The 22449-nt window shown below is 43.5% G+C and overlaps 1 protein-coding gene across 1 annotated transcript in view; it reads right to left on the reverse strand.

Annotated features, from left to right (window-relative positions):
* CFAP97D2 (CFAP97 domain containing 2) overlaps positions 1-22449 on the reverse strand; it is a 41054-nt gene that overhangs the window by 13084 nt on the left and 5521 nt on the right. The window contains exons 2-3 of the mRNA XM_040425081.1: positions 5319-5399; positions 3327-3445 (exon numbers count right to left, since the gene is read on the reverse strand). Of these exons, the coding sequence (XP_040281015.1) occupies positions 3327-3445; positions 5319-5399 (200 nt within the window). The remainder of the gene's footprint in view (positions 1-3326; positions 3446-5318; positions 5400-22449) is intronic.

Here is a 22449-nt window from a genome sequence, read left to right on the forward strand (position 1 = left end):
AGGATAGGCCATCACTATCTGATTGGCAGAAACACCATACCCACGCCAATCAGCTGTTCAGCAATAGCTCTGGCACCAAAAGTAAACAGCTCAGTCAACTTCGCTGGAGGAAGCAGAGAGACTGACAGAGAGCGCGCTGCTGGGTTTCAAGTGATCTACTGTCTTAAAGGGGTATGCTGGTTAAATTAAGTTGACCCTTATCCACATGATAGAGAATAACTATTAGGACCAATGGTTGGTGTGTATAAAAATAAAAATAAAGATCTGTGTGTAAATGGCCATCTGACCAATGATTGCTCAAAAAATCTTTCAGATAATCTGTTGGTGTAATACAGCCCTTAGATTAGTGGAGGTACGACTATACTCAGCTATCTCTGGCTATCTCCACAGAGAATAAATGGAGTGGCACTGTACATGGTCCACATGTTCTATTCATTTCGGGTCCCCCATTCAGTTGGCAGTTAGCAGTCGGACCCCCACCAATCTAATAGCTATCCCCTATCTTCTGGATGGTGGATAACTTCATTTAAGGCCTCATGCACACGACCGTTGTGTGCATCCGTGGCCGTTGTGCCGTTTTCCAATTTTTTCGCGGACCCATTGACTTTCAATGGGTCCATGGAAAAATCGGAAAATGCACCGTTTTGCAGCCGAGACCGTAATCCGTGTATCCTGTCCGTCAAAAAAATATGACCTGTCCTATTTTTTTGACGAACAACGGTTCACGGACCCATTCAAGTCAATGGGTCCGTGAAAGAACACGGATGCACACAAGATTGGCATCCGTGTCCGTGATCCGTGGCCGTAGGTTACTTTAAGGCCTCATGCACACGACCGTTGTGTGCATCCGTGGCCGTTGTGCCGTTTTCCGTTTTTTTCCGCTGACCCATTGACTTTCAATGGGTCCGTGGAAAAATCTGAAAATGCACCGTTTTGCAGCCGAGACCGTGATCCGTGTATCCTGTCCGTCCAAAAAATATGACCTGTCCTATTTTTTTGACGGACAACGGTTCACGGACCCATTCAAGTCAATGGGTCCGTGAAAGAACACGGATGCACACAAGATTGGCATCCCTGTCCGTGATCCGTGGCTGTAGGTTACTTTAATACAGACGGATCCGAAGATCCGTCTGCATAAGGCCTCATGCACACGACCGTATTTTTTTGCGGTCCGCAAAAACGGGTTCCATTTTTCCGTGATCCGTGACCGTTTTTTCGTCCGTGGGTCTTCCTTGATTTTTGGAGGATCCACGGACATGAAAAAAAGTCGTTTTGGTGTCCGCCTGCCCGTGCGGAGCCAAACGGATCCGTCCTGAATTACAATGCAAGTCAATGGGGACGGATCCGTTTGACGTTGACACAATACGGTGCAATTTCAAACGGATCCGTCCCCCATTGACTTTCAATGTAAAGTCAGGAGTTAATATACCATAGGATCTGAGTTTTCTCCAATCCGATGGTATATTTTAACTTGAAGCGTCCCCATCACCATGGGAACGCCTCTAAGTTAGAATATACTGTCGGATATGAGTTAGATCGTGAAACTCAAATCCGACAGTATATTCTAACACAGAGGCGTTCCCATGGTGATGGGGACACTTCAGGTTAGAATATACTAAAATAACTGTGTACATGACTGCCCCCTGCTGCCTGGCCCCTGCAGCCCCCCCCCCCCCCCCTGTAGTTAACACATTGGTGGCCAGTGCGGCCGGCCCCCCCCTCCCTCCCCTGTAGTTAACTCGTTGGTGGCCAGTGGGCCCCCCCTCCCTCCCCTGTATTTAACTCGTTGGTGGCCAGTGCGGCCGGCCCCCCTCCCTCCCCTGTAGTTAACTCGTTGGTGGCCAGTGGGCCCCCCCTCCCTCCCCTGTAGTTAACTCGTTGGTGGCCAGTGGGCCCTCTCCCCTCCCTCCCCCTCCTAATTAAAATCTCCCCCCCTATCATTGGTGGCAGCGGAGAGTACCGATCGGAGTCCCAGTTTAATCGCTGGGGCTCCGATCGGTAACCATGACAACCAGGACGCTACTGCAGTCCCGGTTGCCATGGTTACTTAGCAATTTGTAGAAGCATTATACTTACCTGTGAGCTGCGATGTCTGCGTCCGGCCGGGAGCTCCTCCTACTGGTAAGTGACAGGTCATTAAGCAATGCGCCGCACAGACCTGTCACTTACCAGTAGGAGGAGCTCCCGGCCGGACGGAGACATCGCAAGTTTGCCTTGCAAATGATAGGAAAAAAACGGACGCGGACGCGGATGACAATCTTGTGTGCCTCCGTGTTTTTTCACGGACCCATTAACTTGAATGGGTCCGCGAACCGTTGTCCGTGAAAAAAATAGGACAGGTCATATTTTTTGGACGGACTGGAAACACGGATCACGGACGCGGATGACAAACAGTGCATTATCCGAGTTTTCAACGGACCCATTGAAAGTCAATAGGTCCACAGAAAATCACGGAAAACGGAACAAGGCACACGGAACACAACAACGGTCGTGTGCATGAGGCCTTAGGGAGCAGATTCTCCTGTGTTTCCATGTCCTGTGTATGGGCAGACAACATGGTACATGACTAGTCTCCACCAACCAGCTCAGAGAAAATGTAGAATTACAGATAGAGATTGCACAGTGGAAAACTGCCTAAAATGCCAGTAATAGTGTTATCCCTCGTGTACACAGATGACAGCTAAGGGTACTTTTTTCTTAGCGTTTTTCTTTTCCGGTGTTGAGTTCCGTCACAGGGGCTCAATACCGGAAAAAAAAATCAGTTTTATCCTAAAGCATTCTGAATGGAGAGCATTCCGTTCAGGATGCATCAGTTCAGTCCCTCTTACGTTTTTTGGCCGGAGAAAATAGCACAGCATGCTGCAGTTTTCTCTCCGGTCAAAGATCCTGAACACTTGCCGGAATGCCGGATTCAACATTAATTTCCATTGAAATGTATTAATGCCGGATCCGGTACTACGTTTTCTGGAAAACCGGATCCGGTTTCCCGATCTGCGCATGCGCAGACCTTTAAAAATGTGAAAAAAAAAAATACTGGATCCGTTTTTCCAGATGACAACCGGAAAGCCGGATCCGGTATTGCAATGCATTTGTCAGACTAATCCGCATCCGGATTTGTCTCACAAATGCATCCGTTTGCGTCCGGATTGCCGGAACTGCCAGCCGAAATCCTCTGCCGCAAGTGTGAAAGTACCCTTATTCAAAAAAATTACCCATAACAGCAGTTACACTTTAATGATAGGACCAAATTACGGCAATGCAGACTGCTGCAAAACTGGCTTCAAAAATTCCCCTCAAGATAAATAAATTATTCATTAACTACTCACCTTTTAGCTTCATAATTATTTTTGTTGTCAACTCTTCCTTTAGTTCTCATGATAGATGACATTTTCTCTAGCAGCAGACGGTTGTCCCTTTCAATGATTGTTAGTCGTTCCTCTTCAAGCTACGGGCATAGTGAGTATTTAGAAAGGATATTTAATGGACCATAAAATCCTGTATAGATGTGAAACCTAATCAACTAAAATCCTGAAACTTTAGTACTACTAGTGATGAGCGGCAAGAGCAATATTCGAATTTGCGATATTTCGCAAATATTTGGGCGAATATTCATCATATATTCGTGAATTTGAGAATTCGCGATTAATTTCTTGAGTGTGAAAATCGTCAATGCAATATGGGCGTATTGCGTGCGCAATACAGGAGTGGGTCACTGTTGCTACATTTTTCAAGCTGCTAGAAGTTTCCTGAAACCGGAGAAAATGGTTGGCACGGCAGAACATTACAATAGCTTTATATGCAGATAGAGTGCTCCAATATATTCGCGATTGCGAAAATCGGCAATTAATGATGCGCATAGTTTTGCGCAATACGTGCAACTTCACATTTTAGCAGGTCTGACTACATATTACTGATTGGTGCACTAAGTATTGTTGTGAACTTGTGACATCACAGCACTATGTCTGTTGCATGTATGTATGGACAGCAGAACCTATCACACTACCTAACACCCTGCACTGGAACCTATTAGCTACACTATATCATTATCTAACCTACACTGACTATCTCCCACTAACTATATGTATTATATATATAAGCTAAGTAACTAACTAACTAACTAACTATCTAATGTAATTAAACAGTAAAGCACCGAGCACAGCAATGACACTGCTGTCTCTCAGGACTCCATAAAACTACAGAAAATGGCTGCTGGGGAGGTTCTTATATAGTAAGGGGTAGGCAACTTTCCTATTGGTTGCTAGGGATGTTGCTAAGCTCAGACAAAGATATTGCAGCCTTCTCATTGGCCCACAAGCAAGAAGGGAGGTTACTGATGAGGAAAAAAATCTAGAATATTCGAAAATACGAATATACAGTATAGTACTATATTCTAAATCTTCGCGAGTTCTCGAAGTGGTTATATTCGCAATTAAAATTTGGGATTCGAATATTCACACCCAACACTAGTAACTACAGTCTTCTCTTAAACTCAGAGAAGTCCCAGACGTTGAGATTTATGGTTCTTTTGGCAGTCTCCAAACACTTAACAAGGGCTTTAGCTTTCTTGTTCCTGCAAAACAAGGTGACTACTGGACATTCCCTATTAGGTATCATTTAGGGGACCCTCTGTGTTTGACTCCCCACTATGAGCCAGAGTTTAGAGCTCCCACAAAGTTTAGCTCCCCAGTGTCAAGCTTGGGGGGTTCATGCAATACATGGTCGTCCATTCAGTTAAATGGGCAGAGTGTTGTTGGGAAATAGATAAAATGAAGTCATGGAAAATCTGATGGCTTCATTGAGAAATTCATTCTGTCCAGCTTTTATATGAGGAGGGTAATACAGGGATGACTGTCATCAGGCAACTTTCAGCTGTTATTGAAGTTAGGCTTTACGTTTCTGTTTCTGGTTGTTTATTGCATGTTGTGATTTGTCATTGCATGCATTCATTGGTAGCGCTAGTATATCTATGGATACAGCAATGACGTATTCTGTAGAGAATCTGAAAACAAATGAAACATCCTACAAAATGACAAAGCATGCAATATCCACATGAGCAGCAGTCCAGACTTGTCCTGCACTAATCTGGTCCATTCAATGCAGAATAATGCATCCATTGTTTTCTATAGGTCTGTACTGTAAGAGTGGTCATACATGTTAGTTGGACGCTCGTTTGGATGACAGCTATCCCTCCTGACATCCTTCCCACCATACACATGCACACTCAAGCACTGCTCTGTTAGTATCTACAGGGTACCTAGTTAGTACCATCCATAGTATTCCCAGTTTTAGAGATTGAATAGAATATATTTGAAAATTACCTTCAATTTCTTCAATTTTAGGTTGAGATGTACATATGTTTGTGGACTGTTTGTATCCACCATTGGTTTAGCTGACTGCACCTGTAATGCACAATTGTACGTCATTATCAATATCACTATTATGTAATAATTACATTTCCTAACAAAAGATCTTGGGTGAAAAGTCGCAAATTTTATTGCAAAGTCTTGTTTTTTGCCAAAATTTGCAACTCTTTGTTCTTTTCCAACACTCAACACTTTTGTAAAAAGCGAGTAAGTCATTGTGGTAGGCCGAGATGCTCCACAATTATTAAGAGGCATACACCTCTTAATAATTGTGGCACATGTCACCCAGCAATTAAGACCAGCATACAAAATGCTAGTCTTAATACTTTTCAGGTTTGGTCATATTTATGCAGAGTCTTTCTTTCACACTGTATATTCAGGAAATATTGCAGTTAATTCCTATATTACTTCTACTAATTTGTTAGATGGCAGTTTCTTAGCACTGACCACTAGTTGTCTTGTAAAGACAAATAGGTAACACTGGGAGGATTCAGATTCAGATACATGGGTCATACTTGCAGTTCTACTCTACTTGAAAGGGGCGATACAGTATATATAACAGTGAGCCCTCATAGGGATATCGTACCTACTAATGTCTACAGCATATGGAGAGTTTTCCTTGGTGAAGCATTCCTTCTAGGGAAGAATATCTCCAGCTTGAAGCCCTTGCAGTACCATATTATGGTACATAGTGTCCCATTGTCTTCATAAGTGGGACTATGTGTGCTGCCATACAACCTCCTGCTGTGTGCTTTACTAAAAATTTGTATAGATCACAGCAAGGAATATAAATAGGATGAAAACAAATATCAAATAATAGTTGTCTGTCAGCAACACATTGCTCTATGTAAACAGGGATGTGCTGGTGACAATATTTGTATGGGGATGAATGATCGTAGTAGCGATTGTTCATCCCCATACAGAGTGGATGACTGCTGCATGTAGATGCAGCTGAATGAGCGAGCAATGATTGAGAATGAATGGATAATTCAAAACATTGCCATAAGTATCACGCCATGTAAATGGATCCTTCCAAGTAATGATGCAAGATGTTGACAAAAGTTCAGTGTCAAAGTGGCCTTACACACATAGCCTTAAGATATGCTCTGTCTACATGTTGATACTTACACCTAATTATACAAATCCTCCAGGGTTGAACAGAAGTCCAATCTAATATAATGTATGGTAATATTTGTATTTTTTTTTAACTTATTGCCATAAACCCATGCAGGGGTATACACAGAAATCAAGGGGCCCCATAGCAAAGGTTAGAATTGCCCCCTCCCACACCCACTATAGAGATAGATAGAGATAGATAGATAGATAGATAGATAGATAGATAGATAGATAATATATACTAGATAGATAGATAGATAGATAGATAGATAGATAGATAGATAGATAATATATACTAGATAGATAGATAGATAGATAGATAGATAGATAGATAGATAGATAGATAGATAGATAGAGGTAGCAAAAAGGCAGCACTCTCAAGTAGAAAAAAGGAACAAAATGTATTCACCCATGCAGGACGTGATGTTTCGGCTCTATACTGGAGCCTTTCTTAAGCAACTAGTGATAGTGACCATGGCATATATAAATACAAAGGGCAGGTGCATATCATTATCAATCAATAAGTGTAAATATACAAATATGATATGCACCTGCACTATGTATTTATATATGCCATGGTCACTATCACTAGTTGCTTGAGAAAGGCTCCAGTATAGAGCCGAAACATCACGTCCTGCATGGGTGAATACATTTTGTTCCTTTTTCCTGCTTGAGAGTGCTGCCTTTTTGCTACCTTTGTATAATTTGGGCGATTGTCCTGTCCCATTGGGCTTGCACCTCGTCCTGCTTTTTGCTGTCTTGTGCTGCCATTTTTCTTCTTTAGATAGATAGATGTTGTCACGGACATTCCCGCGACAGGTGGCAGGAAATCGGTGAGACTGGCAACACGTGGTTTGATCTGACATGTTTTCCGTTTGGATCAAAATACATGTGTGTTGTTTCTGGTGCTTCTCACACCCTTCTTTCCCCAGGTGTGGCTATTAGGATCATTTAACTTTCTCTATTTATTGTTGTTTCTCCCACTATGCTGTGCGGTTTATAGCTTCTGTTGGAGTTGTGGATAGCTGATGTGTGGATCTCGGCTGAGTGCTGCCATAGCAACTTGAAGTTTAGTGTTTTCTTTCCCTTTTGTATTTTGTTTGGGTTATTTTGTGCGTCGCATTTCCCTGTCGTTTGTATTAAGGCCTGAGGGAGACTCCTGTTCGTCCTTCCTTTTGGAGGAACAGGTTGTCTCAGTCCTGACATTAGTACCAGGGTCCTATAGGGTGAGTTAGAACACTAGGTTTTCCGGTGTACAAACTCACCTACCTCTGGGGTCTGGTTATACTGGTAGTTAGTCAGGACTTTAATTAGGGTTTTACTAGGAGGTGTCATCTCTTTTCCCTAGTTTCCAGGCCTTATTTCCCCACCCTTTCCCTCCTATGTTCAGTGTGGTGTTTCCTTCCCACACCCGAACGTGACAGATGTTTATTGTAAGTTATTTAGTGCCATTCATTTTTTGTAATTGCTAAATAAATTATACTTTTATTGTTACCCATACAATGCACTGTACTGTATTGTATACTGTATACATATTTGTAGAAACCAGTACATTATGCAATGGAAGAACACTATTGTGGCTTTTAGTCAAATAAAATTCTTTCATTGACTATTGGCTGTAGTAGTAGCAATATAAGGTAAATATACAGGGTGTGTATGAGCACCAGAATGCTGAAGGCCCATCCTGTCAGAGGTCAATGGGAATCTGGGACTCCATAGAGCACAGCTGAGAGCCCATGATTCCATAGAGAAGAGCAGGGGCTCCTTACAGTGTCAGAAGGGGGTGAGAAGAAGCCTCAGAAAACGTGAGGAGCTGACCTGTGCCTCCACAGAGAAAGCCAGCATCATAAAAGGTAGCAGAGCCAAACCAGTAGGCCCCAGAGCAACCATGTGGTCTGCCTCCATTGATAGCAGGCTTCTGAATATATGACATTGTGCATCATGTGCTCTCACTAGTTTTGATATACAGTAATAACTTTATAGCTTTGTATATTCTATTCTGATCAGAGTAGCTGAGCATGGCATACTTCCATTTATGAATATGCACCCCCTCTACCCCCCATTCTGCAGTAATGTCTCCTGAGATTTCTGGCAGCACACTTCACTTCTTTACGAGGGTTTCTCAATGCTGTCATGATTTCTGTCACACAGCCTCCTGATGCAGCATGATCTTGTGAGAACTGGGACTTCTTGTGAGACCACGCTGTACCATTGCTTCAGACCGGAGTGATACGGCTCTGCTCTCTGTAGTGGTTGGGCTCTTGTCTGTGCTCTCTGTAGAAGTTGGGCTCCAGTCTGAGGGAGACGCCGTTCCTTCAGAAGCTATAGTTCAGCTTGGTTTTGCAAGAAGTCCCAGTTCTGTCGAGATCATACTGCATTAGGAGGCTGTATGACGGAAATCATCATAGCAAAGAAAAGAGGTGACTAGTCACAGCTCTGTTGCTAGTCACTTCAGATTGACATTTGTGGTGCCAGAAATCAGGGGACATTACTGCAGAACAAGGGTTGGGGGGGGGGGGGGGGGGCATTTCCATAAGTGAAAAGTATGTCATGCTCAGGGAAGCATGGCCTCCTAGAATATAAACATCTCACTTCTTTTGGATTAGTGACAGGTCCTCTTTAAACTACAATTTTATGCTTTGTGTAACCAAACAATGCATAATCCCCACTGCTCATTTGTTCAGTGCAAATTGTATGTTACTGAATGCTAAACTTGTAACTCTGCTATGTTTGCAGATACTGGCAAATGTGTTTGCAGTTCTAGTGTTGTTAAGCAACGTTGTATTCATTCACATATGCAGGCTGCTTTGAAGACTAAACTGTAGGCTTCTACCTGAAATTGGCCAAATCTATGTTACTCTCTCTCTATATATCTTCTCATACAAAAAAATAAAATCTCCAGCATATACTGTGTAAATTCTGAATTGCCTTCTGTTACATCCATGGTCAACATGACAGACCCAAAATAAGGGTGCCTCCATGCGTGGTAAAAAAAAATTTGTGAGAACATACACAGTGTGACACAGTGTGGGGTTGTGTCTGACAAGGCAGGTATTTTCCTCCCAGCATGTGCGGCTGGGCTGGTTTCCAGCCAGGTAAGGTCAAATACCGGACCAGAGTTTAAGTGCCGGTCTGGGTTTTGGCAGCACCTGGCTGTCCTTAAATAGGCAGCTGGGCTCAGCTGAAATGTCAGCTCAGCTCAGATGTCAGAGATGTTTCTGTTTTTGGGATCTGAGGCTTTGTGCCATGCAGAGGGCTGAGAGCCGCACGCTGGGGAAACAGGCCCCCTAAAGCCTGCTGTGGACTACTGCCAGCAAGGTGACTTGTGTTATATGAATTTTCCATTGTCCAGTGAGACTGGCGTGATTGCCGATATTTTTGGTTTCTGCATTTTTCAGGCATGGTTGTATGTCGTACATTAAACCAGCTGTATTACAACCAGCGCCCCACGACAACATGGAGGCTGTTGTAAAGGCCCTCATGGAGGCTAATCTGCAGCAGCGAGGCTAATGAGCAGCAGCAGGAGACTAACCAGTTGCTGCTACAACCTGTGATGGCTTTGCAGACAGCAGGAGCAACCACAAGCGTCCACGATGCCCGGAAAGCAGTCCATGCCGCGATTCCTAAGTTGACCCCCGCAGACAACATCGAAACCTACCTTGCGATGTACGAGAAAGTGGCCATCAGGGAAAAGCTACACTGTGACCAGTGGGCTGAGGTCGTCGCTCCATTCCTGGCATCCGATTCCCAGCAAGTGTATTTCGACTTGCCGGACGATCAAGCGGCCGACTACCAAAAAGTAAAGGGTGAGATTTTGGCAAGACTGGGGGTGAATGTGGCCGGGCCCAGCGGGTACATCAGTGGGGGTTTAAGCTGGCTGAGCCTGCGAGGACCCAGCATTATGACTTACTCCACCTCTTGCAAAAGTGTCTACAGCCTGATGTGCTGAGTACCACGGCTATGCTGGAAAGACTATTGGCTGATATGTTCTGGAGGGCTCTCCAGCACTGGATTGGCAAGGTGTCTCCTGGCAACGCCCTAGAACATTATACTACATAAATAATGAAGTGTTGCGAATTTTCCAAAGCAGAATGTCTCCATTTATTTCAATGAGGGTTGTAATCTTCACAGAAATCTCCAACATAATTTGCACCAAAATCTGCAACAAAACTGCACAAAAATCTGGACCAACATCTGCAACCAAATCTGCATGTGTGAAGGCGCCCTAATTGTCACCTAGCTTTCTCCAGAAGCCCTGTTATGCTTAGTTACACTGAAAAGGTGCATGTTATGTCCCCAGAGAGCTGTCATGTCAGCTATATTGGTTCACAATGAAATGCTGTATGTATTTGTGGTCTTAAAGGGCATCTGTCAGTAGATTTGTACCTATGAAACTGGCTGACCTGTTACATGTGCACTTGGCAGCTGAAGGCATCTGTGTTTGTCCCATGTTCCCATGTTCATATGTTTTAATATATGCAAATGAGCCTCTAGAAGCAAAGGGGGTGTTGCCGGTACACCTAGAGGCTCTGCTCTCTCTGCAACTGCTGTGCCCTCTCTGCTTTCAGATAGTGCGAGGCAGTAAAAACATGATCACACTTGGCACTGTCAATCAAAATGCAAAGGGCGCGGCAGTTGCAGAGAGAGCAGAGCCTTTAGGTGTAATGAAAACGCCCATGTTGCTCCTAGAGGTACATTTGCATATAGTAAAACTAAATTTTTCTCAGCAACTCGGGGCACATATGAACATGGGACCAACACAGATAACTTCAGCTGCCAAGTTCACATGTAACAAGTCAGCCAGTGTCATAGGTACAAATCTGCTGACAGATGTCCTTTACCAGCATCACAGAATATTTTGCAACCTGAGAGAAGAGAATATTTCAGGATGTATTAAGTCAATCAAAACACATGGAAAAAAGTTTCCTGCCTTGTTTTGCTCAGCACAGCAACAAAGTGAAAGCTGAATTAGTATATTAACGGCATTCCAATCAGCATGCCCAACAGTCCCTCCTGCCAGCTCACTGATCCAAGAAAACTATTTCACTACTGACACAATGCTGGGGGTAGTAGACGAAGCATGATTAGCATGATAATTACCTGCTTGTTTTCCAGGAAAACCTGTATTATCTCAACATAGGCTTTTAAACGGGAACTCTATTAAGGACACTGAGCGGGATATGCTATATATACACTGCTCAAAAAAATAAAGGGAACACAAAAATAACACATCCTAGATCTGAGTTAATTAAATATTCTTCTGAAATACTTTGTTCTTTACATAGTTGAATGTGCTGACAACAAAATCACACAAAAATAAAAAAAAATGGAAATCTCATTTTTCAACCTATGGAGGTCTGGATTTGGAGTCACACTCAAAATTAAAGTGGAAAAACACACTACAGGGTGATCCAACTTTGATGTAATGTCCTTAAAATAAGTCAAAATGAGGCTCAGTAGTGTGTGTGGCCTCCACGTGCCTGTATGACCTCCCTACAACGCCTGTGCATGCTCCTGATGAGGTGGCGGACGGTCTCCTGAGGGATCTCCTCCCAGACCTGGACTAAAGCATCTGCCAGCTCCTGGACAGTCTGTGGTGCAACGTGACGTTGGTGGATAGAGTGAGACATGATGTCCCAGATGTGCTCAATTGGATTCAGGTCTGGGGAACGGGCGGGCCAGTCCATAGCATCAATGCCTTCGTCTTGCAGGAACTGCTGACACACTCCAGCCACATGAGGTCTAGCATTGTCTTGCATTAGGAGGAACCCAGGGCCAACCGCACCAGCATATGGTCTCACAAGGGGTCTGAGGATCTCATCTCGGTACCTAATGGCAGTCAGGCTACCTCTGGTGAGCACATGGAGGGCTGTGCGGCCCTCCAAAGAAATGCCACCCCACACCATTACTGACCCAATGCCAAACCGGTCATGCTGGAGGATGTTGCAGGCAGCAGAACGTTCTCCACGGCGTCTCCAGACTCTGTCACGTCTGTCACATGTGCTCAGTGTGAACCTGCTTTCATCTGTAAAGAGCACAGGGCGCCAGTGGCGAATTTGACAATCTTGGTGTTCTCTGGCAAATGCCAAACGTCCTGCATGGTGTTGGGCTGTAAGCACAACCCCCACCTGTGGACGTCGGGCCCTCATATCACCCTCATGGAGTCTGTTTCTGACCGTTTGAGCAGACACATGCACATTTGTGGCCTGCTGGAGGTGATTTTGCAGGGCTCTGGCAGTGCTCCTCCTGTTCCTCCTTGCACAAAGGCGGAGGTAGCGGTCCTGCTGCTGGGTTGTTGCCCTCCTACGGCCTCCTCCACGTCTCCTGATGTACTGGCCTGTCTCCTGGTAGCGCCTCCATGCTCTGGACACTACGCTGACAGACACAGCAAACCTTCTTGCCACAGCTCGCATTGATGTGCCATCCTGGATAAGCTGCACTACCTGAGCCACTTGTGTGGGTTGTAGACTCCGTCTCATGCTACCACTAGAGTGAAAGCACCGCCAGCATTCAAAAGTGACCAAAACATAAGCCAGGAAGCATAGGAACTGAGAAGTGGTCTGTGGTCACCACCTGCAGAACCACTCCTTTATTGGGGGTGTCTTGCTAATTGCCTATAATTTCCACCTGTTGTCTATCCCATTTGCACAACAGCATGTGAAATTGATTGTCACTCAGTGTTGCTTCCTAAGTAGACAGTTTGATTTCACAGAAGTGTGATTGACTTGGAGTTACATTGTGTTGTTTAAGTGTTCCCTTTATTTTTTTGAGCAGTGTATATATATATATATATATATATATATATACACTCACCTAAAGAATTATTAGGAACACCTGTTCTATTTCTCATTAATGCAATTATCTAGTCAACCAATCACATGGCAGTTGCTTCAATGCATTTAGGGGTGTGGTCCTGGTCAAGACAATCTCCTGAACTCCAAACTGAATGTCAGAATGGGAAAGAAAGGTGATTTAAGCAATTTTGAGCGTGGCATGGTTGTTGGTGCCAGACGGGCTGGTCTGAGTATTTCACAATCTGCCCAGTTACTGGGATTTTCACACACAACCATTTCTAGGGTTAACAAAGAATTGTGTGAAAAGGGAAAAACATCCAGTATGCGGCAGTCCTGTGGGCAAAAATTCCTTGTGGATGCTAGAGGTCAGAGGAGAATGGGCCGACTGATTCAAGCTGATAGAAGAGCAACGTTGATTGAAATAACCACTCGTTACAACCGAGGTATGCAGCAAAGCATTTGTGAAGCCACAACACGCACAACCTTGAGGCGGATGGGCTACAACAGCAGAAGACCCCACCGGGTACCACTCATCTCCACTACAAATAGGAAAAAGAGGCTACAATTTGCACGAGCTCACCAAAATTGGACTGTTGAAGACTGGAAAAATGTTGCCTGGTCTGATGAGTCTCGATTTCTGTTGAGACATTCATATGGTAGAGTCCGAATTTGGTGTAAACAGAATGAGAACATGTATCCATCCTCTGATGGCTACTTCCAGCAGGATAATGCACCATGTCACAAAGCTCGAATCATTTCAAATTGGTTTCTTGAACATGACAATGAGTTCACTGTACTAAAATGGCCCCCACAGTCACCATATCTCAACCCAATAGAGCATCTTTGGGATGTGGTGGAACGGGAGCTTCGTGCCCTGGATGTGCATCCCTCAAATCTCCATCAACTGCAAGATGCTATCCTATCAATATGGGCCAACATTTCTAAAGAATGCTATCAGCACCTTGTTGAATCAATGCCACGTAGAATTAAGGCAGTTCTGAAGGCAAAAGGGGGTCCAACACCGTATTAGTATGGTGTTCCTAATAATTCTTTAGGTGAGTGTATATTAGTATTTTATATAAAAATGTCATAATACAGGCTCAGGAAAAAGTAACCCGCCTTTAGCGATAGTATGACAAGATGAACAAGCAAGTGGATTGTTTTCTTTTAATTACCCACAATTCACAAAAGATGCTGAAAGTGGTTCATGTATGAATCTTTGGGCACGTCAGATAATTTTGGTTGATACTGCTTGCAGTTCTCCAACAGTGATGCTGCAGATGAAAAAAATCTCCTGCTTTTTCCAACAAGATGGGACAACATGCGCGAGCCGGTCTGAAATGAAATGCGGTCTCCGGGTGCAGGCAGTTCCGAGAACAGCCCGATGAAGGCCCCCAGAGGCTGTTCTCGGAACTGCCTGCTCCAGGTGACCGCATTTCATTTCAGACCGGCTCGCGCACAAGCACAGGTAAGGACTTACCTGTGCATCACCGGACTTGTCAGTTAAGATGGCAGCTTGCATGTGTTCGCGGGCGAACACGGCGAACTGGCCATCACTGCTCACTGGCATCGGTTCATGAACTGCTTACAGAGGAGCGAACTGTGAGCAGGAGGTTAAGGCCACTACGTTCCCCAGACTTTTCCACATGCGATTTTTATCTGTGGGGAAATTTAACCCTTTCTACCCCAGAGGTTTTTTTGTGTTTTGCGCTCCCTGCCTTCCCAGAGCCAGAATGTTTTTATTTGTCTGTTCACATAGCCATATGAAGGCTTGTTTTTTGCAGGACAAGTTGTACTTTCCAACGCCACCATTTAATATTGAATATGATGTAGTGGGAAGCGGAAAACAAAATCCAAATGGGGTGAAATTGCAAAAAAAAAATAAAAGCTGTTCCACCTAGGGTTGTTTCGGGTATTGATACGATACCAGGATTTGTCTTTTATCGATATTAGGCTGTGCTACTGCACAGCCCAGTATCAGAGAATATGGATAGCGCTGCTCTCAGCGTGCACCATCTTCCCTCAGCAGCACAGGGGAGAAAGAAGCAGTCTCTCCCTCCCCCCTGTGCTGCTGCTGCTGCCGCTGCCTCTAATAAGAGCGTTGAGGAGGGGCAGGGCTGTGGCCATTGCACCACCAATGATAACTAACGTTTAATACATTACAAATGCAGGCGGCGGCAGAAACACATTGCCGGCACCCTGCCTCTGACAGGGCACTGTGATCCGTGGAAATTAACCCCTCAGGTGCCACACCTGAGGGGTTAGCTGATCGCAGCGCCCTGTCAGAGGTCGGGTGCCAGCAATGTGTTTCTGCCGCCGGCTGTATTTGTATATTAAACGTTAATTATCATTGGTGGCGGAGTGCACCCCCCCCCCAGTATTAAAAACATTGGTGGCAGTGGCCATAGAGACAGAGTCCCCTCACCTCCTCCCATTGGTGGCAGTGGCAGCTTCTCATCGGAGACCCAGCAGTGTGATCCTGGAGCTCCGATTGGTTACCATGGCAGCCAGGACGCAACTGAAGCCCTGGCTGCCATGGGCAGCTCCCTGCTGCTGTGTGTACTATGCAAAGGGCAGCAGGGTGAGTGTGAGATCCTATTTACCCTGACAGAGCTCTATTAGGGTGAATAGACAAGGGATTAAAAGATCCCAGGTTCTAGCCCCTAAGGGGGGAAATAGTAAATAAAAAGTAAAAAAAACAAACAAAAAAACTACTAAAAGTTTAAATCGCTCCTTTCCCAACTTTACATATAAAATATATAAACAATAAATAAAATATTACATATCGCCACGTCCGAAAAGTCCAAACTATTAAAATATCAAAAAATATCTCCTATGCGGTGAACGCTGTAAAAGAAAAAAATAGTATAGGACTGTTCGATTATGGGCTGGACGTTCCATAAAATGCTGAATGCACGTGGCTTTTTTTGGCATTTAATTTTTTTCGCGTGGTATCAAATGGTATCGAGTATCGCAATACTTTTTTATGCTTGCGAAACCGAATCAAAATTTTGGTATCGAAACAACCCTAATTGCACCACAGTTTTACGTTTTTTTTTATTTACGACGTTCAATGTGCGATAAAACTGACCAGTTACTCTTATTCTACATGTCAGTACCAATCCGGCGATACCTTATATGTTAGTTTTTCTTGCGTTTTGATAGTGATAAAATAATTTTAAAAAGTGGGAAAAAATCTGTTTTATTTTTTCGTCGCCATATTTTGACCCCTATAACTTTTTTGTGATTATGTGTACGGAGCTATGTGGGGGCGATCTGAACTTTTCATTGATACCATTCTGGGGTGTGTATGACTTTTTGATCACTTTTTATTTAATTTTTTTTGTAGAAAATGAGCGACCAAAAACTGTGAATCGGCCATTTTGACGCTTTTTTCCGTTTTGCTGTTTGCCGTATAGGGAATATATTTTTATACTATAAAAGCCTACTGAGCTTGGTGTTAGATATTTTCACATGGTCTCCAGGAGGTGGGGTTTGTCTGTATTGTGAGTCCATAATGCATATTTGTGGGTTTTTTTTTATGATGAAATAAAGGATGATTTGTTTTGGATGTGGTTTCATATTTGTGGCGATTTGTATCCTTTTTTTTTGTAACGACCTGGTATATGTCAAACGGAGGCATAAAACGTGATGTGAACCTACCCTTAGTGACTACCAATATGCCTTTCATGAGTCTCCTGTGCAGCGGAGAGCAGAGATTTGGCAGAATTGCCACTCTTTGCAGTTTAACCCCTTAGATGCAGAGGTCAATAGTGACCGTGGGATCTAAGTAGTTACAGAGGGAATGGATTCCTTCTGTTTGGTGAATGCTGTAAGAAAAAAGACGTTGCTGTGTTATGCTTATGCGCCACGAAATGACAACATAAAAAGTGATCAAAAAGTGTTATGTACCTCAAAATGATACCAATAAAAATTAACAAGTCGTCCTACAAAAATCAAGCCCTCACAAAGCTCCTTAGAAAGAAAACTAAAAAAGTTATGGATCTCGGGCTGCTTCGATGCCAAAACCTATTTCATTTTATTTTTTTAAATGTTTTTTTATTGTGCAAAAGCAGTCAAATGCAAAAAAATGAATTTGGTATCGCTGTAATTGTACTGACCAGGAGAATGAACTTATCATGTTACTTATGCTGAAAAATAAACGCCGCAAAATTTATAACGTATAAATTCAGTGGTAGTATTGCTGTTTTTCTTACCCCCCCTCCCAGAAAGAATTAATAAAAGTTAATCAGTAACTTATGTGTACCCCAAAATGGTGGCATTAGAAACTACAACTTGTGCCACAAAAAAACAAACCGTTCTTAGAAGGCGATGATGGAAAAAAAAAAAAAATCACTTGATCATTAAATCCCAAAACAGGCTGGTCACTAAGGGGTTAACAGATCACCTCAATTGCACATTTTGAGAATTTATGAATAGCTTTGAAACTGATCTCCTTGGTGTATCTTGTATATTGTCTCCACGGAGATAATGTACTGTTTATTTCAGGAACACAACACCATTGATGACCAGTTGGACTTGTCACAAAGTGATTTCAGAATGACAAACCAAAGCTGCAGGACATGACCACCATGTGTTCTCTGTAGCATCTATTGTCTAGAAAGAGACTTTCCCCAGGGCAGTCATCAATCCTTGTTGGCAACTGGTCTTATAAAAGGCATAAGCTTGACATCTAGGAAAATCTGAGTAATAGCATTTAAGAAAGAAAATGATCAGAAAATGGCCAAGAGGGCATTAGTGACTGCAAACTTTACGAAATATTTCAGAATGGATCATTGTAGCCTTTATTTTAAGTTGCATCAACCTACAATGGCCCACTGTGACCCAACAGTAAAATGAATTTACATTAGAAAATTAGAGAACGGCTTAAAGGAGTTGTCCAACATAATTAAAAAATGAATCATGGGCATCTTTGTGTAAGGGTACTTTCACACTTGCGGCAGAGGATTCCGGCAGGCAGTTCTGTCGCCGGAACTGCCTGCCGGATCCGGCAATCTGGACGCAAACTGATGGCATTTGTCAGACGGATCCGGATGCGGATTTGTCTGACAAATGCATTGAAATACCGGATCCGTCTCTCCGGTGTCATCCGGAAAAACGGATCCGGTATTTATTTTTTTCACAGATTTAAAGGTCTGCGCATGCATGGACCCGAAGAACGGATCCGTCAATGCAGCAATAAATGCACTAATAAATTTCAATGGAAATTAATGCCGGCATTCCGGCAAGTGTTCAGGATATTTGGCCGAAGAGAAAAATACAGCATGCTGCGGTATTTTCTCCGGCCCAAAAACATAAGAGGGACTGAACTGATGCATCCTGAACGGAATGCTCTCCATTCAGAATGCATTAGGATAAAACTGACCAGTTTTTTTCCGGTATTGAGCCCCTAGGACGGAACTCAACACCGGAAAACAAAAACGCTAGTGTGAAAGTACCCTTAAAGGGGTTGTCTCGTCTCACTGTAACTAAGGCGAGATCAGACACAGTTCCGACCACCAGCTGGCCGGGAAACAGCAGAGTGTTCCAGCATTCGCATTTTTAGTAGGTCCCATTGTGGTGCATGAGAGCTACATAGGAAACAGCATAGCTTGTTGTGCTGCGCTGCTTCCGTAGCTCTCATGCACCGCAATGGGAGCTACTGAAACAGTGAGCGCCAGAGTGCTCTGCTGTTCACCAGCTGGAAGATGAGACAACCCCTTTAAAGAAGAAACATTAATGGAGTTGTCCCATAAAAAATATTCTAAATTTTTTCAAACCAACTCCTGAATCTGACTAATTTTGTAATTGAATGTAGGTAAACATTTAGTATAGCTCTTGAGTTATTCAATAAAATGTATCTGCATAGCGCCACCTGTTGTTTGTTCTTTTCTCTGCTGAGGTGGACACACGTGCTCAGTTCCATCCTTCAACTGCCACCAGCCATATCTACTGTTAGAAGCTGTGACAATTACAGAGAGAGAGCTGCAGCAGGAAGGACCCCCCCAGAAAGGCACACCCCTGTGGTAAGACAAGAGCTGCAGCAGAAAGGACATGCCCCTGAGAAAGAACACACCCACTGAGCTGCCTGCTTGAAATAAATCTAGCAGAGCAATTGGAGAAATGAATGGGGGAGCTCTGCATCCATGTGAGGTACAGGGCTGGTTCCAGTTTTGTTAGAAAGAGATTGTCATGTACTACACAATGTCTGACTTTCATTCTTTTACATTAATCAAGGGATCACGTGTTTTAAAAAAAACCTCAATAACCTTCTAAAATGCCCTCTGTTCCAGGTGCTGCTGCTCTCAGTGGTTCTCACTGGATCGGAAGTGACGGGGACTTATTCTTGGTCATGAGACTCATTGGTCTCAGTGGTAATGTGTGCAAGAATGGCACATTACTATTGAGCCTTAGCAGTGTCGTGACATTTTTGCACACATGACCACTGGGGACATTGAATGGCTGTATCAGTCTTGTGACAAAGAACAGGTCCCCGCCTCTCCTGGTCTGGCAGAAACCATTGGGAGCTGGAAAAGAGGGAATTTTAAAAGGTGAGTGAGGTATCTTTTACCCTGTATTAACGGACGTCCCCTTGTGCACCTTAGGTAGGCAGGTTATAAAAAACAGTTTTTTGGGCTAATAGAGCCACAAGCAGGTTTAATAAGGCCAGCTAAGGATTCATGTTATTAGTACGGACAAGGGCATATGTTTAGGTTATAGGGTTAAAATCTCATGACAGAATCCCTTTAATTAAGCCGGACAACCCCTTTTAGACAGCAGTACAATGCTTGATACTTGTTCTTCCAACTAAAAGCTGATCATGCACATGGGGTAAATAACAGCCCAACTCAACAGCCTTTCCTGGCAATGACCTCATTCTTTTGTGAAATTAATAACTGACTACAATTTCAATTTCATGTTGAATCTTTATGGAGGAAGTCCACATCACAAAAGGGTGTGAGAAATGGGTTGGGTTTTGATCTTTTTCTCTTCTGGCTGTGTCTGGCATTTTTTGTGAAAAGTAAATTTTTGTAATAATATCAACTAGTGTTGAGCGAACTTGTGGTTTCAAGTTCGGCGTACAAGGTTCGGGTTATCTAAGAATTCCGTTATGGATTCCGCTACCATGGACCAAGTTATGGTCTGTGGTAGCGGAATCCATAACAGAATTCTTAGATAACCCGAACCTTGTACGCCGAACTTGAAACCACAAGTTCGCTCAACACTAATATCAACCAAAGTCACAATCAGATGTATGATCAGCTTTTAGTCTGACAACTGCTTTAAAAAAAGATATCTAGCCTTTTAAAATTCTGATTTGTATTTTTTAGACCACAGGTATAGTTATTGCACAGGACACTGCAGTTATCTGGTTCTCTTCACCTTCTGTGTGACATTTGGTAGAGTAGAGAGGAGAAAACTAAATACAATATAGTCTCTATGAGGCGTAACTGAATATATAGATATATGGTTGCTTGAGAAAGACCTAGTTAGGTCGAAACGTCGCACCACCTTGCTGTATATGGAATAAACCACCTTGGATTTATCACACTGACGAGTGCTGCAGATTTTTTGTATTCTGAATATATAGATAGGCAGTATCCTATATACAGGAATACGTTTGTTCTACAAAAAATTGTGTGTGAGTGGAACCCTAGGCTGTGATATGCAACTGAACACTGCCACTGCCTTTTTGTCTTTGTCTTGTTACTATACCACTCAGCCTCCCTGATGATCCACCCACTAATCAGCACAATCTATAGGATGAGGAGCTCTTGTGCTGTAGGGGCATAGCAGGAAGATTGCAGGGAAAGGTTCCTGAGGTATTGGAGTCTTCTTTTCGGGGCATTCACCTCGTTATTTACCACCTGGTAGAACAAGTGAATAGGGGTCCCTATCGTGTATTATAGGGCTATGTAGGCACTACTGTAGTTTAGCCTTGTGTACCAAATCCTCTGTAGGACAAACATATTTCTGTATATAGGATGCTACCTCCCTATATATCCTGAAAGGCCAATACCGCTCAATTGCAGCTATATTGTATCTATGAATTTTGCATTTTTAGATGTATTAAAAAAAAAGGTGAGAGCTTCCCCCAGAGCTTCACTGGGTTCAGAGTTTTCACCTAGGCAGGCCCTCTGATATGAGCATCAGAGCATTTCATGTTCCGATGTTCTCCCTTGCCCTGCGCTGTATCGCGCAGGTCAAGGGCTGTTTGTTTATACGTTTTACACTGCTAGGTGGAGGCTTTCACCTAGCAGTGTGCCTGGTGACGTCACCGTGTCACGGATGAAGTTAGCAGATAGCTGGAATATATAAATAAACAAGCGACTGGCTTGATCCCAAACTAAGGAGCTTATAGGTGAGCCCTATAAAACCCTAAGAGCTTTCCCTGACTGCTATGCACATGCAAGGGTCTGTATGGTAGACGATTGCATGCCCGCGTACCTAATACTGTGTGACACCTGAAAACCCTATAATAGTGAGGGGACACGACCACCGGCTCCCTGCACTTAATACGGACTGGGTCAGGGTCACCTAGAATCAAGCCAGCAAGAAAACACAATAAAGTAAAAGACTTATCTGAACAAACAGCAGAAGCAGCCTCCAGCAGTGAACACCTCATCCAGGAAGTAGTATAAACCGCAAAGTGAGGCAGTATGGGAGGGATTATAAAGGAAGACGATTAGTCGAAATAAGTGACACCTGGCAGAAGGAAAGGAGATGAGAAAGTGAAACCAAAACAAAGAACATCATACAAGAGGTAGAGAAGAACGTCTGCCAGATCTTCTCACAGAACTGGCGGTGACACAGCGGCACTAATGGGCTCACTGCTAGGCGGAAGCCTCTACCTAGCTTACCCATGGAGATCCCGGTAAGTCACCGGATCTCCAGAAAAAGCCTTTGCCTTGTGCAATTCAGTGCAGGGCAAAAAAGAGCATTGGAGCATGAAATTCTTTAGGCTTTCGTTCTCTCCTCTATGTTCCAGTATTCACATTGGAGTATATTAGTTTGTAGTATCCCAAGTCCCGTCAAGCATTTATATTATCAGTGAGACATATGCCGTCTATAGAGGTCAATGACCTTCTGGATGTCAGAGTTTCCTGTGTATACAGATGTGTAGCCTTAACTTGGATTTTTATGAGTTAAGTAAACAATGGCAAAAAACTTTTAAT

The sequence above is a fragment of the Bufo bufo genome, chromosome 3 (assembly GCF_905171765.1).
Source record: "Bufo bufo chromosome 3, aBufBuf1.1, whole genome shotgun sequence".
Classification (NCBI taxonomy): Eukaryota; Metazoa; Chordata; class Amphibia; order Anura; family Bufonidae; genus Bufo; species Bufo bufo.